The 16,166-nt window shown below is 38.8% G+C and overlaps 1 protein-coding gene across 3 annotated transcripts in view; it reads left to right on the top strand.

Annotated features, from left to right (window-relative positions):
* The window catches only part of LOC124556740 (mitogen-activated protein kinase kinase kinase 1-like), a 169,314-nt gene that overhangs the window by 87,740 nt on the left and 65,408 nt on the right, over positions 1-16,166 (top strand). For all 3 annotated transcript variants that reach the window (XM_047130741.1, XM_047130740.1, XM_047130739.1), the window contains 2 exons: positions 10,916-11,116; positions 12,051-12,167. In XM_047130741.1, the coding sequence (XP_046986697.1) occupies positions 10,916-11,116; positions 12,051-12,167 (318 nt within the window). The remainder of the gene's footprint in view (positions 1-10,915; positions 11,117-12,050; positions 12,168-16,166) is intronic.

The following is a 16,166-nucleotide window of genomic DNA, read 5'->3' as shown; positions in this document are numbered from 1 at the left end:
TACTTGAGATAAAACTTTTGTGTTGAGCCGTCGAGTACTCTGTAATCTGCTTTGTTTCACTTTTGCTAAACAGAAAAATCTTCCTACGTTTTTTAATATTTCTATTTATGGCTGAAATCACCAATGCTGTAACCGCTTTATGATCGCTGATTCCCTGTTCCGCGTTAACTGTTTCAAATAGTTCGGGTCTGTTTGTCACCAGAAGGTCTAATATGTTATTGCCACTAGTGGATTCTCTGTTTAACTGCTCAAGGTAGTTTTCAGATAATGCACATAAAAAAATTTCACTGGATTCTTTGTCCCTGCCACCCGTTATAAACATTTGAGCCTCTCAGTCTGTATCTGGTAAATTAAAACCTCCACCCAAAACTGTAACATGGTCGGGAAATCTACTTGAAATATTTTCCAAATTTTCCTTCAGGTGTTCTGCCATGACAGCTGCTGAGCCAGGGGGCCTATAGAGACATCCAATTACCATGTTTGAGCCTGCTTTAACAGTGACCTTCGCCCAAATTATTTCACATTTCAGATCTCCATCAATTTCCTTCCATACTATTGCACATTTTAGCGCTATAAATATGCCCTCCCTTCATTGTCCAGCCTGTCTCTGCGGTATACATTCCAATCTGAATTTAGAATTTCATTGCTGTTTACATCTGGTTTCAGCCAACTTTGCGTCCCTAGTATTATGTCGGCATTGTGACTGTTTATTAATGAGAGCAGTTCTGGGACCTTTCTATAGACACTCCTGCAGTTTACTTTTACCACTCATTCCCTGTAGTGTTTCGCCTACTGCTACCTTGTCGCGTCTTAGGAGGCGTCTTGTCGGGCCTAGGGAGGGAATTCTCTAACCTATAAAACCCAAATGTGCACTCCACGCGTACTCTGCTACCCTTGTAGCCACTTCCTGCATGTAGTGCATGCCTGACCTATTCAGAGGGACCCTACATTTCTCCACCTGATAGCGGAGGTCGAGAAATTTGCACCCCAGATCTCTGCAGAATCGTCTGAGCCTCTGGTTTAAGCCTTCCACTCGGCTCCAAACCAGAGGACCACGATCGGTTCTGGGAACGACACTACAAATATTTAGCTCTGATTCCATCCTGCAAGCAAGGCTTTCTGCCTTCACCAACTCTGCCAACCGCCTGTATGAACTGAGGATCATGATACTTTCCTTGAAGTCTTCTGGGATAATACCAGTTTCATGTTGATCATTGATTAAAACATACAGTCCCCATATCCATGTGCTCTAAGTTTTATTCTTCTATTTTATTTATTTATTGTTGCTCCCCCCCCACAACTTTTTAATTTAGTTTACTGTTTGTTAGCTACTTCCTCATTTTCTATAATAATCCTTCCCTCCTTAGATCGAACTGAGTTACTGTGTTGTTTCTGTGTTCTTACAGGTTTATGTGCCTTTTGTATTTCTGCTCTATTCTTTTGTTTTCTTTCTCTCTCTCTTTCTTTCTTTCTTTCCTTTACCTTCCCTGTTAACCAAGTTCCTTAGTTTGTTGCTTTCAGATTTATTTTCCCCTTTGCATTTTTTCTTTGTTCTATTAATGCTATTATGTGATCACTCACCCATGGTTCCTTGGCTTTGTTTTCTGAGAGACCAATTGTGGCATTTATTGCAGTTATTATTGCCTTTTCCACATTTGCCCAATAGTGGTTTGTTGTTTGACCTACATTGTCATTCAGATGCAACTTCACTGAATTTCTGAAGTTTTCTCTGCTACATGTTGTATTTAATTTATCTATTGCCCACCTCTCAGATTTTTTTTAAAATTTCCATTTTATAGTACATTGTAACTAAGTTGTAGTTATTGCATGCATCAGCTCCAGGATAAAACTTACTTTGTTTGATTCAGTGTCTTTGTCTCTTTCTGGCCATAATATTGTCAGCTTGATAGTGTCTTGTATTCCCTGGTTCCAATCGTATGATATTTTCTTGGATAATTCTGAAATTATGTATTTGTGCTAAAGTCAAAAAGTCATTTATTTGGAGTTCACAATCTTTACTCTCCTGTTGTTTCAGCTTCAGCTTTAAATGTGTCTCATACCACAGCATCCCAGTCACCCCATTCTCTATGTCTTCCACACATTGCAGAACTTTCTGAAGTTGTTCATACACTTCTTTTATTTCATCATCACTATGTCCAGATGTTGGCGTATATACTTTAATGACAGCTAAATTTATTGGTTCTGCCTGCAGTTTAATTGGCGTTGTGGGGGCCTTTTGCCGCAAAGCTGTCTTAGCAGTTCTGTACATCCATAGTTCGCACCGGGCATCTGCTAAAGCAGCGAATTTCCCCCTTCACATGCTACTTCCGTCCCAAGCTGTTGACCCTGCTGTGTGACCATATACCTGCATAATATGGTGGTTGGCTACTGGTAAAGAACAATAGCTCAGTCCATAGGAAGACTTCCGCCGACCTAGCCTCACCCACTCTCCTTCTTATCCTCGCAGCATCAATATCAGTTCCTGCTCTGCGCTCACACTACTATGGACATGCCATGTTGCAACACGTACCTTAAAGTTTTGAGAGACACCCATGCTGCACCGTCTCTACCCCAGCTTCACAGCTGGGCATGTAAATGGTGTTTCGTGCTGCGTCTTCTGCTGGGGATTATTAATTCCAAGCTCTATGTTGGAATATTGTTGTGCTGGTGAAACTTCCGGACGAGAGTATCACCTTGTACAGCATCTGTCTTTTCTACAGCACTGTGTCTAAAGCCCAACCACCACAGCGAGTGACTTTTTTCAGAACTTATGGATTTTGTGACTATTTGATGTGTTTCTTAGTACTTGCTTAGTTGGTAATTAAATGTGTTCCGTGACCATGTGTGAACATTGTTCTTTGGGCGGTGACTACCCTGCTTTGCTCTACTATTTGATAATCAACATATAAGTTAGGTAAGGAAACATTTCTAGACCATTATTTTGTGTCTATACAACATGTACCTACTGATTGTTTTTCTCCATTCCTTGGCAATTGTACATCAACTTTAGTTATTTTATTTTGATCACCTGAGTATATTCGGTTCTTCTCAGTGATTTCCCGTAGAGAGAGAGAGAGAGAGAGAGAGAGAGAGAGAGAGTGTGTGTGTGTGTGTGTGTGTGTGTGTGTGTGTGTGTGTGTGTGTTTTGTACCGTTCCTGGTAGTGAATCTGAAGTTCATTACTGAAGAGACGTTTGTCAACTTTGTTGCCACTTTTGCATTAAAGTCACTACTATCCTATAGTGTGAATTCCTTTGTTGAACAGTTCTTATAAGACCTCGTAAAGATCAGTTGTTTCATCAGGGTGCAAAGTTATTGAGGCATAAAGTTACAATATTTCTAATGGCTATTTTTTACTTATTTTTAATACTCTTTGTGCTATCCTGTTCAAAATTACATCAACAATTTAATCTGTAATTTTCATGTTAATTATAAAACCTTTTCTGAGTTCCCACCTTGGTGTCTGCCCCCCTAGTAAATGACATTATCTGACTGCAGCTTTGTCTGATTATCTTCCTTTCTTTGTACATATGGTAACCCAAGGATATTCCACTTGATATTATTTAGTTACATTTACACTTTCAGTAGCTTATAATGTGCTAAGAGTCATGATATTGTGGTTTTAACCAAACCTCATGTAACAAGGTGCAGCTGGATGTGACCCATTTTACACATACATTTCTTGAGTTCCCTCAGTCCATTACTTTCGGTATGCTTACTCAATCTGAGATTTCAATATCTCACAAACTTTCATATATCGTTGTGTTAGCAACAACCCTACCCATTGTACAGTAGCTTTTCAGGCCCGACAGTTTGGTAAGATGCTAAAGTTCGGCAGAGCAGAGCTCACAGCAGTTTCAGCCCATCACCCAATTTCTCCTAAATGTTGGAGATTGAAATCCACATGATAAATTCACACACATAACATACGTCAGCAAAGAGTCACCTTGGTATGGTTAGTCAGTGTCAGTCAGCCAGCCACTCGGCTTTCTACTGCAGGAACAAATGTGGTCTGTCTGGAAGGTTGTAGATGCCTACCATCCATACTGTCTGTGATGCAGATCAGAGACTGTTCCGGTTCTGTTAGCAAACTGAGTCTATGTGAGTCACTGACACGCAGGACTCAGGTGTGAGGGGTTAAGGTGCACAGGATTGGATATGAGAGTAATAGGACTTATTTCACTGCAAAATATGAGTGTACCTTAAACTGGGGTGGAGTATCGTAGCAGTGGTTACGGGGAATAACAAGGGTAGATTCTAGTATCCATTCCAGACATGTGTAAGTTGAAGTGAATGGAATGCTCGCTTTTTCTGGACAATCTGCTAAAAAGAAGAATTGATAGCATGTTGAACTGCTGCATGTACTGTAAGAAGATGCATGCCAACCTGTTCTTACACACAGACAGCCAGCATCTCCCCTTCTGCCATAATGGCTCTTCTACAACAGATGGATCAAGGAGTTCTGGAGAACATCAGTCGTGTATACAGAAGACAGCTACCAAGTAAACTAATCAAAGAAGAGGTAGAATTTGATGTAATTTCTGTATTGAAATCGGTAAACAACAAAGATGTGATTTTTATTGTTGCATCTTCTTGGCATCAAGTTACTGAACTATTGATTCTGAAGTTTTGGAAAACAGTATGGCCTGGTATTTGTGATTCCACTGCTGGAATATATGAAATTGTCAACCCCTCTCAATTCCTGCAAGTGTTAACAAAAATTCCTAGTTGTTTGGATGTAGATGATTGTGGTAGATGCCTGGTTCCAGAATGACAGTGATGCTTTTTCTGTTAGTGCCAAATTAAAAGATTTGTATGTTGTATTACATGTTAGAGTTTTTGCATTTAGTACCATATTTCTGGATTACCTGGATTTTTGGTGACCCGGATTATATCTGCTCCCTCCTTGTTTGGATAAACGAGGTTCTTGTGTATTGGAGCAGGTCTTTATAAAAATGGTTATGGAGAGTGGGTTGTGAGATGTGGAGCAGCCAGACCACAGTCTGGCATGTGAGATAGATATGGTTCCTGTGTTTGAAGGAAACAATGAAAATACAATGTAACTGGTCATTTTGCTAGTGGTGATGAGAGAAGAAAGTGACCTCTCAGTATGTTGGCGAAAATACATGTTTGAAATAGGTAAAATAGGTAGGTGTAAAATGTCGTTTGAAACCATTCTGAATGCATTCTCAGAAAATTATTTTGAACAGATTAGAAAGAAAACAAAAAGAAAAATCTTAAACACAATTATCAGAAGCATTATGACATGGATCAGAAGCATAGAGAGTTAAATCGCAAATAGTAAAAAGATTGATGGCAATGGAATGGACTTTTTGAGGCGGTCCGCAGGGATATGTAGGCAAGAAAGAAACAGAAATGAAGTCATCAGGAAGAAAATGGACATTACAAAGGCAATTGCAGATTTTATAGAAGTAAAACAACTGTTATGGTATGGAAATACAAAAAGGATGAAGGATGTCAAAAAAAGAGGTTACCACAGAGAATTATGGAATGGGAGTCACCAGGAAGAAAGAAATGAGGGAGATTGCTGACCACACAGATTCAAAGAATTCGGACCTCTATCAGGAGAAGAAATATTGAAGAAAATTTATGGACAGATAGACAAAAATGGAAGATGAAAATCAAATTTGATGTGTAACCTTGGGGTATGGAAAAAATATAAAATGTTATATTGTGAAACCAGATAATAATAAAAAGAAAATAGTTAGTATAAATGGTTGCAAAAACATGCTTGACCTCTTAGCAACGAATAATCCTGAACAAATAGGGAGCATCATGATGGGTACAGGAATTAGTAGCTACAAGGTGGTTGTAGCAAGACATGAATACTGTAACATACAAACCCATCAAAAATAAATGCAATATACAACTATTTAAAAAACAGGTTGTGTAAACCCTGGCAAAACCAGGAGATCCAGGGAAAATCTGGGATTTTTTTTCATCCAGTAGAAAACTAGGAAAAACCCAGGAATCTCTTAAAATTCCTGGAATTTTTCATTGTTATGTTTTCAATTAAATTTTTGTAATTTTAACTGGTAGGAGCTGATACCCTAATGAAGAATTTTACTTTAGTTTGCTACTGCAGAATAATACCGCAGCAGTAAAACATAAAAAGAGAGAAAAACACCAATATAAAACTTAAGTTGCAAACAAAATTAGCTATTTAAAACAGCAAAACACACTGCACACACATCGGTCCGTCGACAGCAAAATGCGTCAAATGCTTTAAGATGAAGACTATGTAATACTTCATAACAGCCAGCTGCTTTCAGTGAGCGTGAAGTCATAACTATTTAAATTAGGTTCGTCCGAGCATTTGCCAGCAAGCTCATGTGCATGCATAGAGCTGAAGTTACGTATGAGCTGCGCCTTCTCCCACTTTTCACTATTTGGAGTGTGGCTGCTAGATTACAAGCGGTAGGTGCAAGCAGCCAAGTGATAACCAGAAAAAATTTTCTGGCACGCCCAAGCTGTCAGATTCGCGCATGCACATGGCAGTCAGAGTTGTAGTGGTTAGCAGTCTCCACATGACCCAAGTTTTGTGATTTTGCTGTTCCCTCTTCACTTACAGCTCTCATGTGAAATGAAAACATAGATATCTGTGACTTCAAGCTATCAAATTAATTAAAATACATTCACATAATTATGGAAGACTAAAATATGTTGTTAGTTTCAGTTTTCTTTTTTTTTTATTTTAGTGCCACATTATTGGCAGTTGAAAATTAATTGCTTTGCAGTACAATGAAGTTATTTTTGTCACTTTGCTAAAGAAATTTTGCTTTATTAATCTTTTCCACACAGGTAGTCAGTTTATTTGAAACGAAGTGTTTCATTCCACACTATTAACTAGTTTTAACTGTTGGCTAAATTTCAAGTACATGAGATAATACAGTAACGGTACTCCAAGAAAATTGGCTTCCCGAAAACTACATTGAAAAGCCTTAGCAGAATTTTATATATCTCCCTTCCATGAAACACAATGTTTTTGTACCACGAGACGTGTTTCAATACTTATCTGGTACCTACTGTATGCCTGACATTATGCCTTAATTTGTGTTGTTTATGTCTTAAAGTTACAGCATGTCATTCTTCACTAAATTATAGACTGGCAGCACACCATGTTTTATCATTGTAACTCTCCACCAGCTTTTTTATTTACTCCTGGAGTAGAATATAAAGTGCCAATTATACAATTTCTTGGTTTCACAAGTAACCATGTTAATTTACATACAGTATGAAAAAGTCTTGAAAAGCTTATTGTTCTTAGTTCTGGCGTATACAGATAACTTCCTCTTTTTCTTCTGTTTTCCACGAAATTAATATTTCTTCTTACTAGATTTTTGCAGTGCTGTGTGGATGTAAAATTGTTTGGAAATTTTAAATAACAGTATTGCTGAGTATGAATAAAAAAAAGTCTATGTTAAAGTCACCAATAGAGTTGTAGATTCTAGTTCTGAAACAAATACTGTGCCAAGGAATGCTCTCTAATTTTATGTTCCTTATCTGGATAGGATGTGCTAAAACAATTGTAAGTACAGTAACTTTGCACATGGTCACATGATGCCCCACTATGCGGAATTCCAAACAGAAATGCAACGAAAGGTGTATGAGCAGAGTAAACACCAAGCACGAGCTTCCTACATCACCATAGCTGCACATGTGCAGTAATATCTGTCTTCTAGTGCTCTGTGGCACCGAGCGAGGTGGCGCAGTGGTTAGCACACTGGACTCGCATTCGGGAGGACGACGGTTCAATCCCGCGTCCAGCCATCCTGATTTAGGTTTTCCGTGATTTCCCTAAATCGCTTTAGGCAAATGCCGGGATGGTTCCTTAGAAAGGGCACGGCCGATTTCCTTCCCCATCCTTACCTAATCCGAGCTTGTCCTCCGTCTCTAATGACCTCGTTGTCGACGGGACGTTAAACAGTAATCTCATCATCATCTGCTCTGTGGCAACTGCTCATACCAACCTATTTCTAACAGGTTGCAAGAGAATATTGCAAATATTGGTTTAAGAAGCATTACTTTCAAAGTAAATTTCCTGTCAAACAAGATGAATTATGTTACGTGTGAGAATGTGTGATGAATTTCTTAAATTGCAGAGCATTTGTCTCTCATTTAAAACTTTACACTTTGAGGACCAGCCACTCAGAAAAATTTCAGGTCCAGAAGACCAGACATTTATCTCGTCATTTAAAATTTTACTGGCACATTTGTGTTCGATACATCTTAAAGGATAACACACACAAAAAAGGACCAATGTTATATGTAAAAGGTTGGCTTTTCTTGTAGCTGTACTAGATGTATATTAATTTAAACCATGAACTTTTCCTATTTGTGTGTTTGCACTACATAAACAAAATGTTGCTATTGGCTGACTATATCACGGTACTCTGAATATCTGCTGTCATTTGCTGGTGAGCTATGATTGGCTACAAAAGCACATCACAATCTCGCTGTCAGTGCTCTAGAAACTAACATGCTGTGTTTGGTGGAATTCATATTTATACTTTCGTAATATGAAACCATGCAGAGTATGTGTTGCTGCAAATCAAAGATCTTCCCAAAAAGTATTAGGTTTTTTGCTGGATTGCGTTTCCCAAAGTGCCGGGAAGGTCTATGCCAGTGTATAAAGCTTTATCATTCAAAGAGTTGATAAGTTGTACAGTTCCAAGGGAAAGTACACTGTCACTTAACGTGGTGAAAGTGTATTTTCATGCAGGGAAGTGTGTATTTTTGACTGGGAAATCTGGGAATTTTTTTCCTTTGTCCACGTATACACCTTGAACAAAGCAGATAAAAATTCACTTGAGATCCTCGTAAGAAATAGTCTCCACTCCTTCCAATCTCAATATGTAATTGTAGACTAGATGTGGTTTACATCAAAGAGATAGTATCGACGGCTATTGAGAGAGACATACCAAATAAATTAATAAGAGATGTTCTGATCCCACGTGGTACACTAAACAGGTCAGAACACTGTTACAGAAGCAACAAAAAAAGCACATCAGATTGAAAAGAATGCAAAACCCTCAAAATTGGTGAATTTTTACAGAAGCTCGAAGTATAGCACAAACTTCAATGCGAGATGCTTTTAATACTTTCCACTGTGAAACTTTGTCTCAAAATCTTGCAGAAAATCCAAAGAGGTTCTGATTGTATGTAAATTACACAACACCTTCACTGCACAATAACAGTGGTGAGGTTACTAATGACATGCCACTAAAGCAGAATTACCAAAGTAGACAGAGTAAATATTCCAGAATTCGAACTAAGAACAACTGCCAACATGAATAACTTAGAAGTAGATATCCTCGGTGTGCAAAGCAGCTTAAATCACTTCATAAAGACAAGGCCTCTGATCCTCATTGTATATCAGCCAGGTTCGACTGAAAGTATGCTGATGCAACAGCTCCATAGTTAGCAATTGCTTGTTGAAAGATCCATACCTAAAGACTGGAAAATTGCACAAGTCACACCAATACCCAAGAATGAAAATAGGAGTAATCTCCTAAATTATAGACCCATATAACTAATCTTGATTTGCAGTAGGAGTTTCTAACATATACTGTGTTCAAACATTATTACTTATCTCAAACAAAATGATTTGTTGACAAACAGCCAACACACATTCAGCAAATATTGTTCTGGTGAAACACAACTAGCTCTTTATTGTCATGAAGTAATGAGTGCTATTGACAGGGGACGTCAAATTGATTCCATGGTTTTAGATTTCTAGAAGGGTTTCGACACAGTACCTCAAAAGCCACTTCTAATCAAATTGTATGCCAGTGGACTATCATCTCAGTTGTGCAACTGGATTTGTGATTTCCTGTCAGAAAAGTCACAGTTCATAGTAATTGATGGAAAGTCATTGAGTAAAACAGAAGTAACATCTGCCATTCCCCAATGAAGTGTTATATCCCCTCTGCTGTTCCTGATCTACATAAACGATTTAGGGGATAATCTGAGTATCACTCTTCACTGGTTTGCAGATGATGCTGTCATTATAAAGTCATCAGATGATCAAAAAAGATTGCAAAACGATATAGACAAGATATCTCTGTTGTGCAAAGAGTGGCAATTGACTCTAGATAATGAAAAGTGTGAAGTTATCCACGTGAGTGCCAAACGGAATTTGCTAAATTTCAGTTACATGATAACTCACACAAATATAAAGACTGTTAATTCAAGTAAATATTTATGGACTACAATGAAGAATAACATAAGTTGAAACAATCACATAGATAATGTTGTGGATAAAGCAAACGAACACTGAGAAAGTGCAGCAGGTCTACTAAAGAACCTGCTACACTAGACTTCTACATCCTCTTCTGGAGCATTGCTGTGCAGTGTGGGCTCCACATCAGATAGGTTAGACAGAGGACGTCAAAAAATTTCAAAGAAGGGAATTTGTTCTATACTGTCATGAAATGGGGGAGAGAGCACCACAGATATGATATGTGAATTGGGGTGGCAATCATTAAAACAAAGGTGTTTTTAGTTGCAGCAGTATCTTCTCATGAAATTTTGGTCACCAACTTTCTCCTCAGAGAGTGAAAATATTTTGATGGCACCCACCTACATAGCGAGGAATGATGATCATAATGAAATAAGGAAAATCAGAGCTCTCACAGAAGTGTTTGTTTTACCCGTGCACTGTTTCAGAATGAAACGGTAGGGAAGTAGCTTGAAGGTGGTTCGATTAACCCTCTGCCAAGCACTTATTTGAAAATTGCAGAGTAATGATGTAGATGTAGATGCACAAATTTATGTGTCATAGAGCAATTCATTAGTGTTGTAAAGTATGAAATTGAAACTAGTTTGACAAGAAGATATTAAGGTGCTTCTGATGAATCGTCTGAACTTGCTTTCTGTTACTTTTTTCGTTTTAGTGTCCTCTAAATCAGAACACACATGGATCTCGGCCAGCCAGTCCTGGACATATGGATCCAATTCTCGTGGAAATGGTTCGACGCCGTGTGCGGCGTGTTCAGAAGGCACGCTTATACTTGTTACGTCAACCTGGACCTAACACCTTCTCTGTTGGTGGTGATTCCCCTGAACATAAGTTTCGTGTTGTAATTGGACCACAGGTATCTAACATAAATATTTATTTATTATCTGGTTCAGTATAAGAACAAGGAGAAAAGTTCTCAGGCTGACAGTGAAAGGCTATGTTTTTCAGGGGGGGGGGGGGGGGGAAATGTAATTTTTGTTTTACTTAACCCCATTTTAGGGGTATGAAGTTCATTCATTGCTTTTATGAAAGCTCAACAAACACTCATATACACCTACAATAACCTCTCCATTGGGCTCAAAATGTTTTTCACCTATTATTTCCATGTATATGGGAATTTGTAGAAATTAGAGGCTGCCAGATCTGGTGATCAAGAGGCTGTTTCAACTGTTAGTAAGTCACATATTTCACTTTTCTTATTTGCAAAGCATCATAACAGGCATGTGTATTGTCTTGATGCATTTTTTTCTAATCCAGGTTCTTTTCACATTTTTTTCTTTTCAGTTTGTGCAGAAGTTTGCAAGTATTTTTAAGTTATTATTTTATCCTTTGCAAGGCAGTCAACAACAGGACTCCCTTTTGCATCTGAGACAGTGCTTTGTATAATCTTCCTTGCAGGTAAAATTGTTCAGGCTTTTATTTGACGTACATTATTGCACAACACATATCAGTGTAACAAAAACGAAGTTTTGTTGATGTTAGGCCTATCTCTATTTCAGACTGGGAACTTTTCACATTGCTGTTTTTACTGTAACTTACCCAACAAATATCAAAATTTAAGTAAGCAGACTATAAACTGGCTAATTTTATTGCATGTTTGATTTTTTTGATACATTATTGTGTATACTTGTCAAAGATGAAATCATTTATTTGTTGAAATTTCTTCAAGTATATTGCTTCATAGAGGTGTTGCATTTTTTTTTTTTTTTTTTTTTTTTTTTGTTAAATAAGGCCAGTTTTTGAACAAATTATGATGTATACTACCTAATTTGAATGTTGTTCTTTTATAGACATGCAGCTGCAACAGAGGTCCCCACTGTTTGCATCTTCTTTTCGTTATGCGTAGGGTGTTCCAGGTTCCAGAAAATGACCCCAGACTTTTTGCAAAGGAATTAAAAAATTTTGAGGTATTCTAAAATATTAATTTAATTGAGAAGTCTCTCTCTCTCTCTCTCTCTCTCTCTCTCTCTCTCTCTCTCTCTCTCTCACTCACCCCCCCCCCCCCCCCCCAATTGCCTCATCTTTTCTGCCTCCACCTCTTTCTGTTTTTCATTATCAACTTCCATTTCCTCTTGCTGTCTAGACATTTATCAGATTTGCAGTTGTAAATAAGCATTTACTCCATGTAACATTACAGTTATTAATCTATTACCAACATTAGTTATCTCTGAGTACATTCAAATGAGGTCCCCCTTTTTTTAACCCTTTTAGTGCCAAATACGATCTGATCGTGATCCAGATTTTCGGCGAAAAATGCCAGTAACGATCTGATCGTGATGCCTTTCTCATTCATTTTTTCCGCGCTTGAAGGCTAAGTTTTTAGTATTTCCTATCAAATGAGAAAGGCATCACGATCAGATCGTTACTGGCATTTTTCGCCGAAAATCTGGATCACAATCAGATCGTATTTGGCACTAAAAGGGTTAAATGTGCACTAGTGGCATTTCATTTTTGGGTGAGTTAAAGAATTGAGATGCCTTTTGCCACTGCATGCAGATTACAGTTACAAATTAAAATGTTCTGGCTCATCTGCATGAAAATGTAAAGTAGTCATCAACTCATCATCTTGGTATGAGTGTTAGACATGGTCTTGTTGGAGATTATACCCTCCCTATGACATGAGAACTAACTCAACCAGCTGTTATAGTAAGACATATAGTTTCATATGGAATCTGAAACATAGCACAACTTGGCAAATGCGTTGCCTTAATATGGGTGCAGGATATTCTTTATACCAGATTATGCAACAACTTTAATATGACAAGAGTATTCTCTTAATGGTTCATGGATGTGGCTGCTTGATACTGAGAGTTTACTGAAGAATACAAGGAGTTCCTTTGCCTTTGTGCGATGTCACAGTTGTGTAATTCACTCGTCTTTTATGTATAAAATTCCAACTGGCATTAGTTACAGTTTGCTCCTGATCATGATGATGGAGGATGCCATCAGAAGCTTGAATTTTCTAAGAAAATGTTATCCGGCTCAGTTTGTAGTGATTTTTGTGGACATGTTTAGTCCTTTTGAGGTTTTTGAGGGGAGTAATGCTCACTGCGGCTGTGATGTTATCAATAAAGCCACACATGTACCCCATGTTATTCTAAATGGGAGCACCTCAGAAAGCTCTGTTGGCTGGGTATGGGTTAAGCGAGCACGGGTTTTCCGAGCTGGGAATTGGTGAATATTACCAGCCCTCTGTAACCATAAGCTTTGGTATGCTTCTTCCACCACGGGGTGGCATAGCAGTGGAATGTTGCGTGTCACAAGGAGTAGGGATTGTAGCCTAACTGCCTGCAGCATGAGGATGTTATCAGCCTCTATAAGTAAAACTCAAATCTTAAGGTGTGCTGCAGTGCATGTCTGTTGCGGTGGGAAAGTTGTTAGTGGGCAACTTCTGAGAAACCTGTTGCACCTCACTTGTATAAGGCTTACTCAGGCAAGCAGGGCTCTGTGCAGGTGAACCCTTTTTTTCCCTAGCTGTTTGTGGGATATCCATCTCTTTCCAACACTCACAGTGGTTCTGGTGGGGTGTTGTGCAGTATTAACACCCAAATCCCAAAGAGACCTAATGTAGCCAATCCACCTGAGATGTCTGTTAGCAACAGTAACAGACCACATACTGTGGTGAATAATGTTTTCATCATCATTAAATGTGTAGAAGGTATATTTGAGAAACTGTCACTGCTCTACATGAATGAAGTATTATAGGGGCTTGCAGGGTAAATGAAATGTATCAGTCGAGACAATGAAGGCTACACAAGTGCAAAAGCTATTAAATGACAAATTAATTGGAGAGTATGCCTTCAACAGTGAGCTGCAGACTGTGCTAAATTGTTGCAAGAGAGTTGTAACCTGTCAGGACGTCATGAATAATGATGAGTAAGGACTGAAACAAGAATGGGAAAGTAAAGGTGTCATCAAAATCAGGAATTTTATGAAAAGAGTTTATGATGAGTTTGAGAAGACACCATGTTTTGTTCAGACATTTCACATATTGATTTTACCTGAGCACACTGCAGCAGGCTTTATCTGCTATAATTCTGTTTGCCAAACCATATGCCCTACTTTGTGTGTCAACACTTTGGTCACACAGCCATGATATGTAAAGGTCAGGTAATGTGCAGATGATGTGGTTCAGCTCCCATTGAACCAATAACTTGGTGCATTTCTCCAGCCATGTATGTCAGTTGTTCCCAGAGTCACCCAGTGAGAATTGGTCGATGACTTGCACTCAAGTGATCACTTTATAACCTGTTTTCATCTGCCAGACAGAGCCGTGCCTGGATACAAACTACTGTGGAAGGTGTGCTCAGTAAGGCAAACTGGATGCTGTGTTTGAACACAGTGACAGCATTCCGGAATGGGTGGATCGTATTACCAAATTTACCACAACACTGCTGGAACATCCATTCTATAGTCCTCATGCCAGCCAAAAAACCTGTGTGGCCCTTGGTGGAGTGATGAATGCCACGCTGGACCAGGCAGTTGGCTCTGCATAGGTTCGAGTGCGAGCTGTCTGCAGAGAACCATGCAGGTTTTTGGATAGTGAGTGCAAAATGTCACAAAATTATTCAAGAGAACAAGAAATCGTGGTAATATTTCCTGAACACCATAAATCATTCCGCAAAATGTACAATTGTCTGAGAAGAGACAATCAGGAGGATTTCTGGAAGAGGTGGGTGGTGCCCAGTGGCTATTGTAATGCTGAATGAGAGAGATCAGACCAACCCATGAGATGTTGGCCAGACAATGGTGGAATATTTCGCCAGTGTTACTGCCACTACTCGCCAGGATCCACTTTTCCACACTGTAGAGTGGCTGCTGAGAGAGACAGTTCGGAGTTCAGCTCCACCTGTAATGAAAACTACAACTGCCTCTTCTCCATGTGGGAGCTGTAGTTTGCATTATCTGTGGCTTGAGATTCATCAACAGATCACAATAGGTCCGACTGTTCCGTATTATGGCACCTCAATGGCCGAAGTAAATAAGTCCTTCTTGCCTTTTTTAACTTCATTTGGGTATCAGTGCACTCTCCCGACTTATGGATAGGAACAGTTCTAATTCTAGTTTTAAAACCTGGTAAGGACTGTATGTGCCTGAGTAGTTATCCTAGTGTTGTCTTCACTAGCTGCATGGGGAACCTTGGAGCAGATGGTCAACTGTTGCCTTGTCTGGATCTTAGGATTGAGGCAGCTCCTTGATTGCTTTCATTGTTGGTTCAGGAGGTACCTATACTGCCTATTGCACTACCTAGGACACAATATCCTTGGGCAGCTTCACAAATGTGACTTTCTAGGACATTTTCCCATCTTTATTTAGTCCTTTCCCTTGCTACACTATTTTAAATATCAAGTTGATGATGTTCTCACTCACGTCTTAGAACAAGAGAATGGTGTTCCTCAAGGTATTTTTTTAAGTGTGACTGTCTTTGCCATAGCTATTAATGATATAATGTAGATAGTTAAAAGTACTACCCAGTGTTTTTTGTTTGTAGACGACTTCTGTCTTTCATTCCTCCTCCTGCCTAACAACAGTATCATCAGGTGCTGCTGACTATCAGAAGTTTGGAGGAATGGGCAGAGAAGAGGGCTTTAATTTCTCAGTCAATAATACTGTGTGTGTGTGTGTGTGTGTGTGTGTGTGTGTGTGTCCTTTTTAATGGTTCAGATTCAGTTTTCCTGAGTTGAAGATAGGAACACTGTTCTCAGTTTTAAAGAAACACTGGGGTTTAAGGAACCCATATTTAATTTTAAGCTCACCTGGTTACCACTCCTTAGGGACTTGACAGCTTGGTCACTAAAAGCACTAAATATTTTTAAATGTATTAGTCATAGCTCATGGGTAGCAGACCACACTTCACTTTTGCAAGTTTACAGAGCCTTCATGTGATTTTGGCTTGTTTCTGAGTG

This window comes from Schistocerca americana, chromosome X, assembly GCF_021461395.2.
Source record: "Schistocerca americana isolate TAMUIC-IGC-003095 chromosome X, iqSchAmer2.1, whole genome shotgun sequence".
NCBI classification, from domain to species: Eukaryota; Metazoa; Arthropoda; class Insecta; order Orthoptera; family Acrididae; genus Schistocerca; species Schistocerca americana.
The sequence above is the reverse complement of the archived record's forward strand: the minus strand, read 5'-3'. Positions and strand labels throughout refer to the sequence as shown.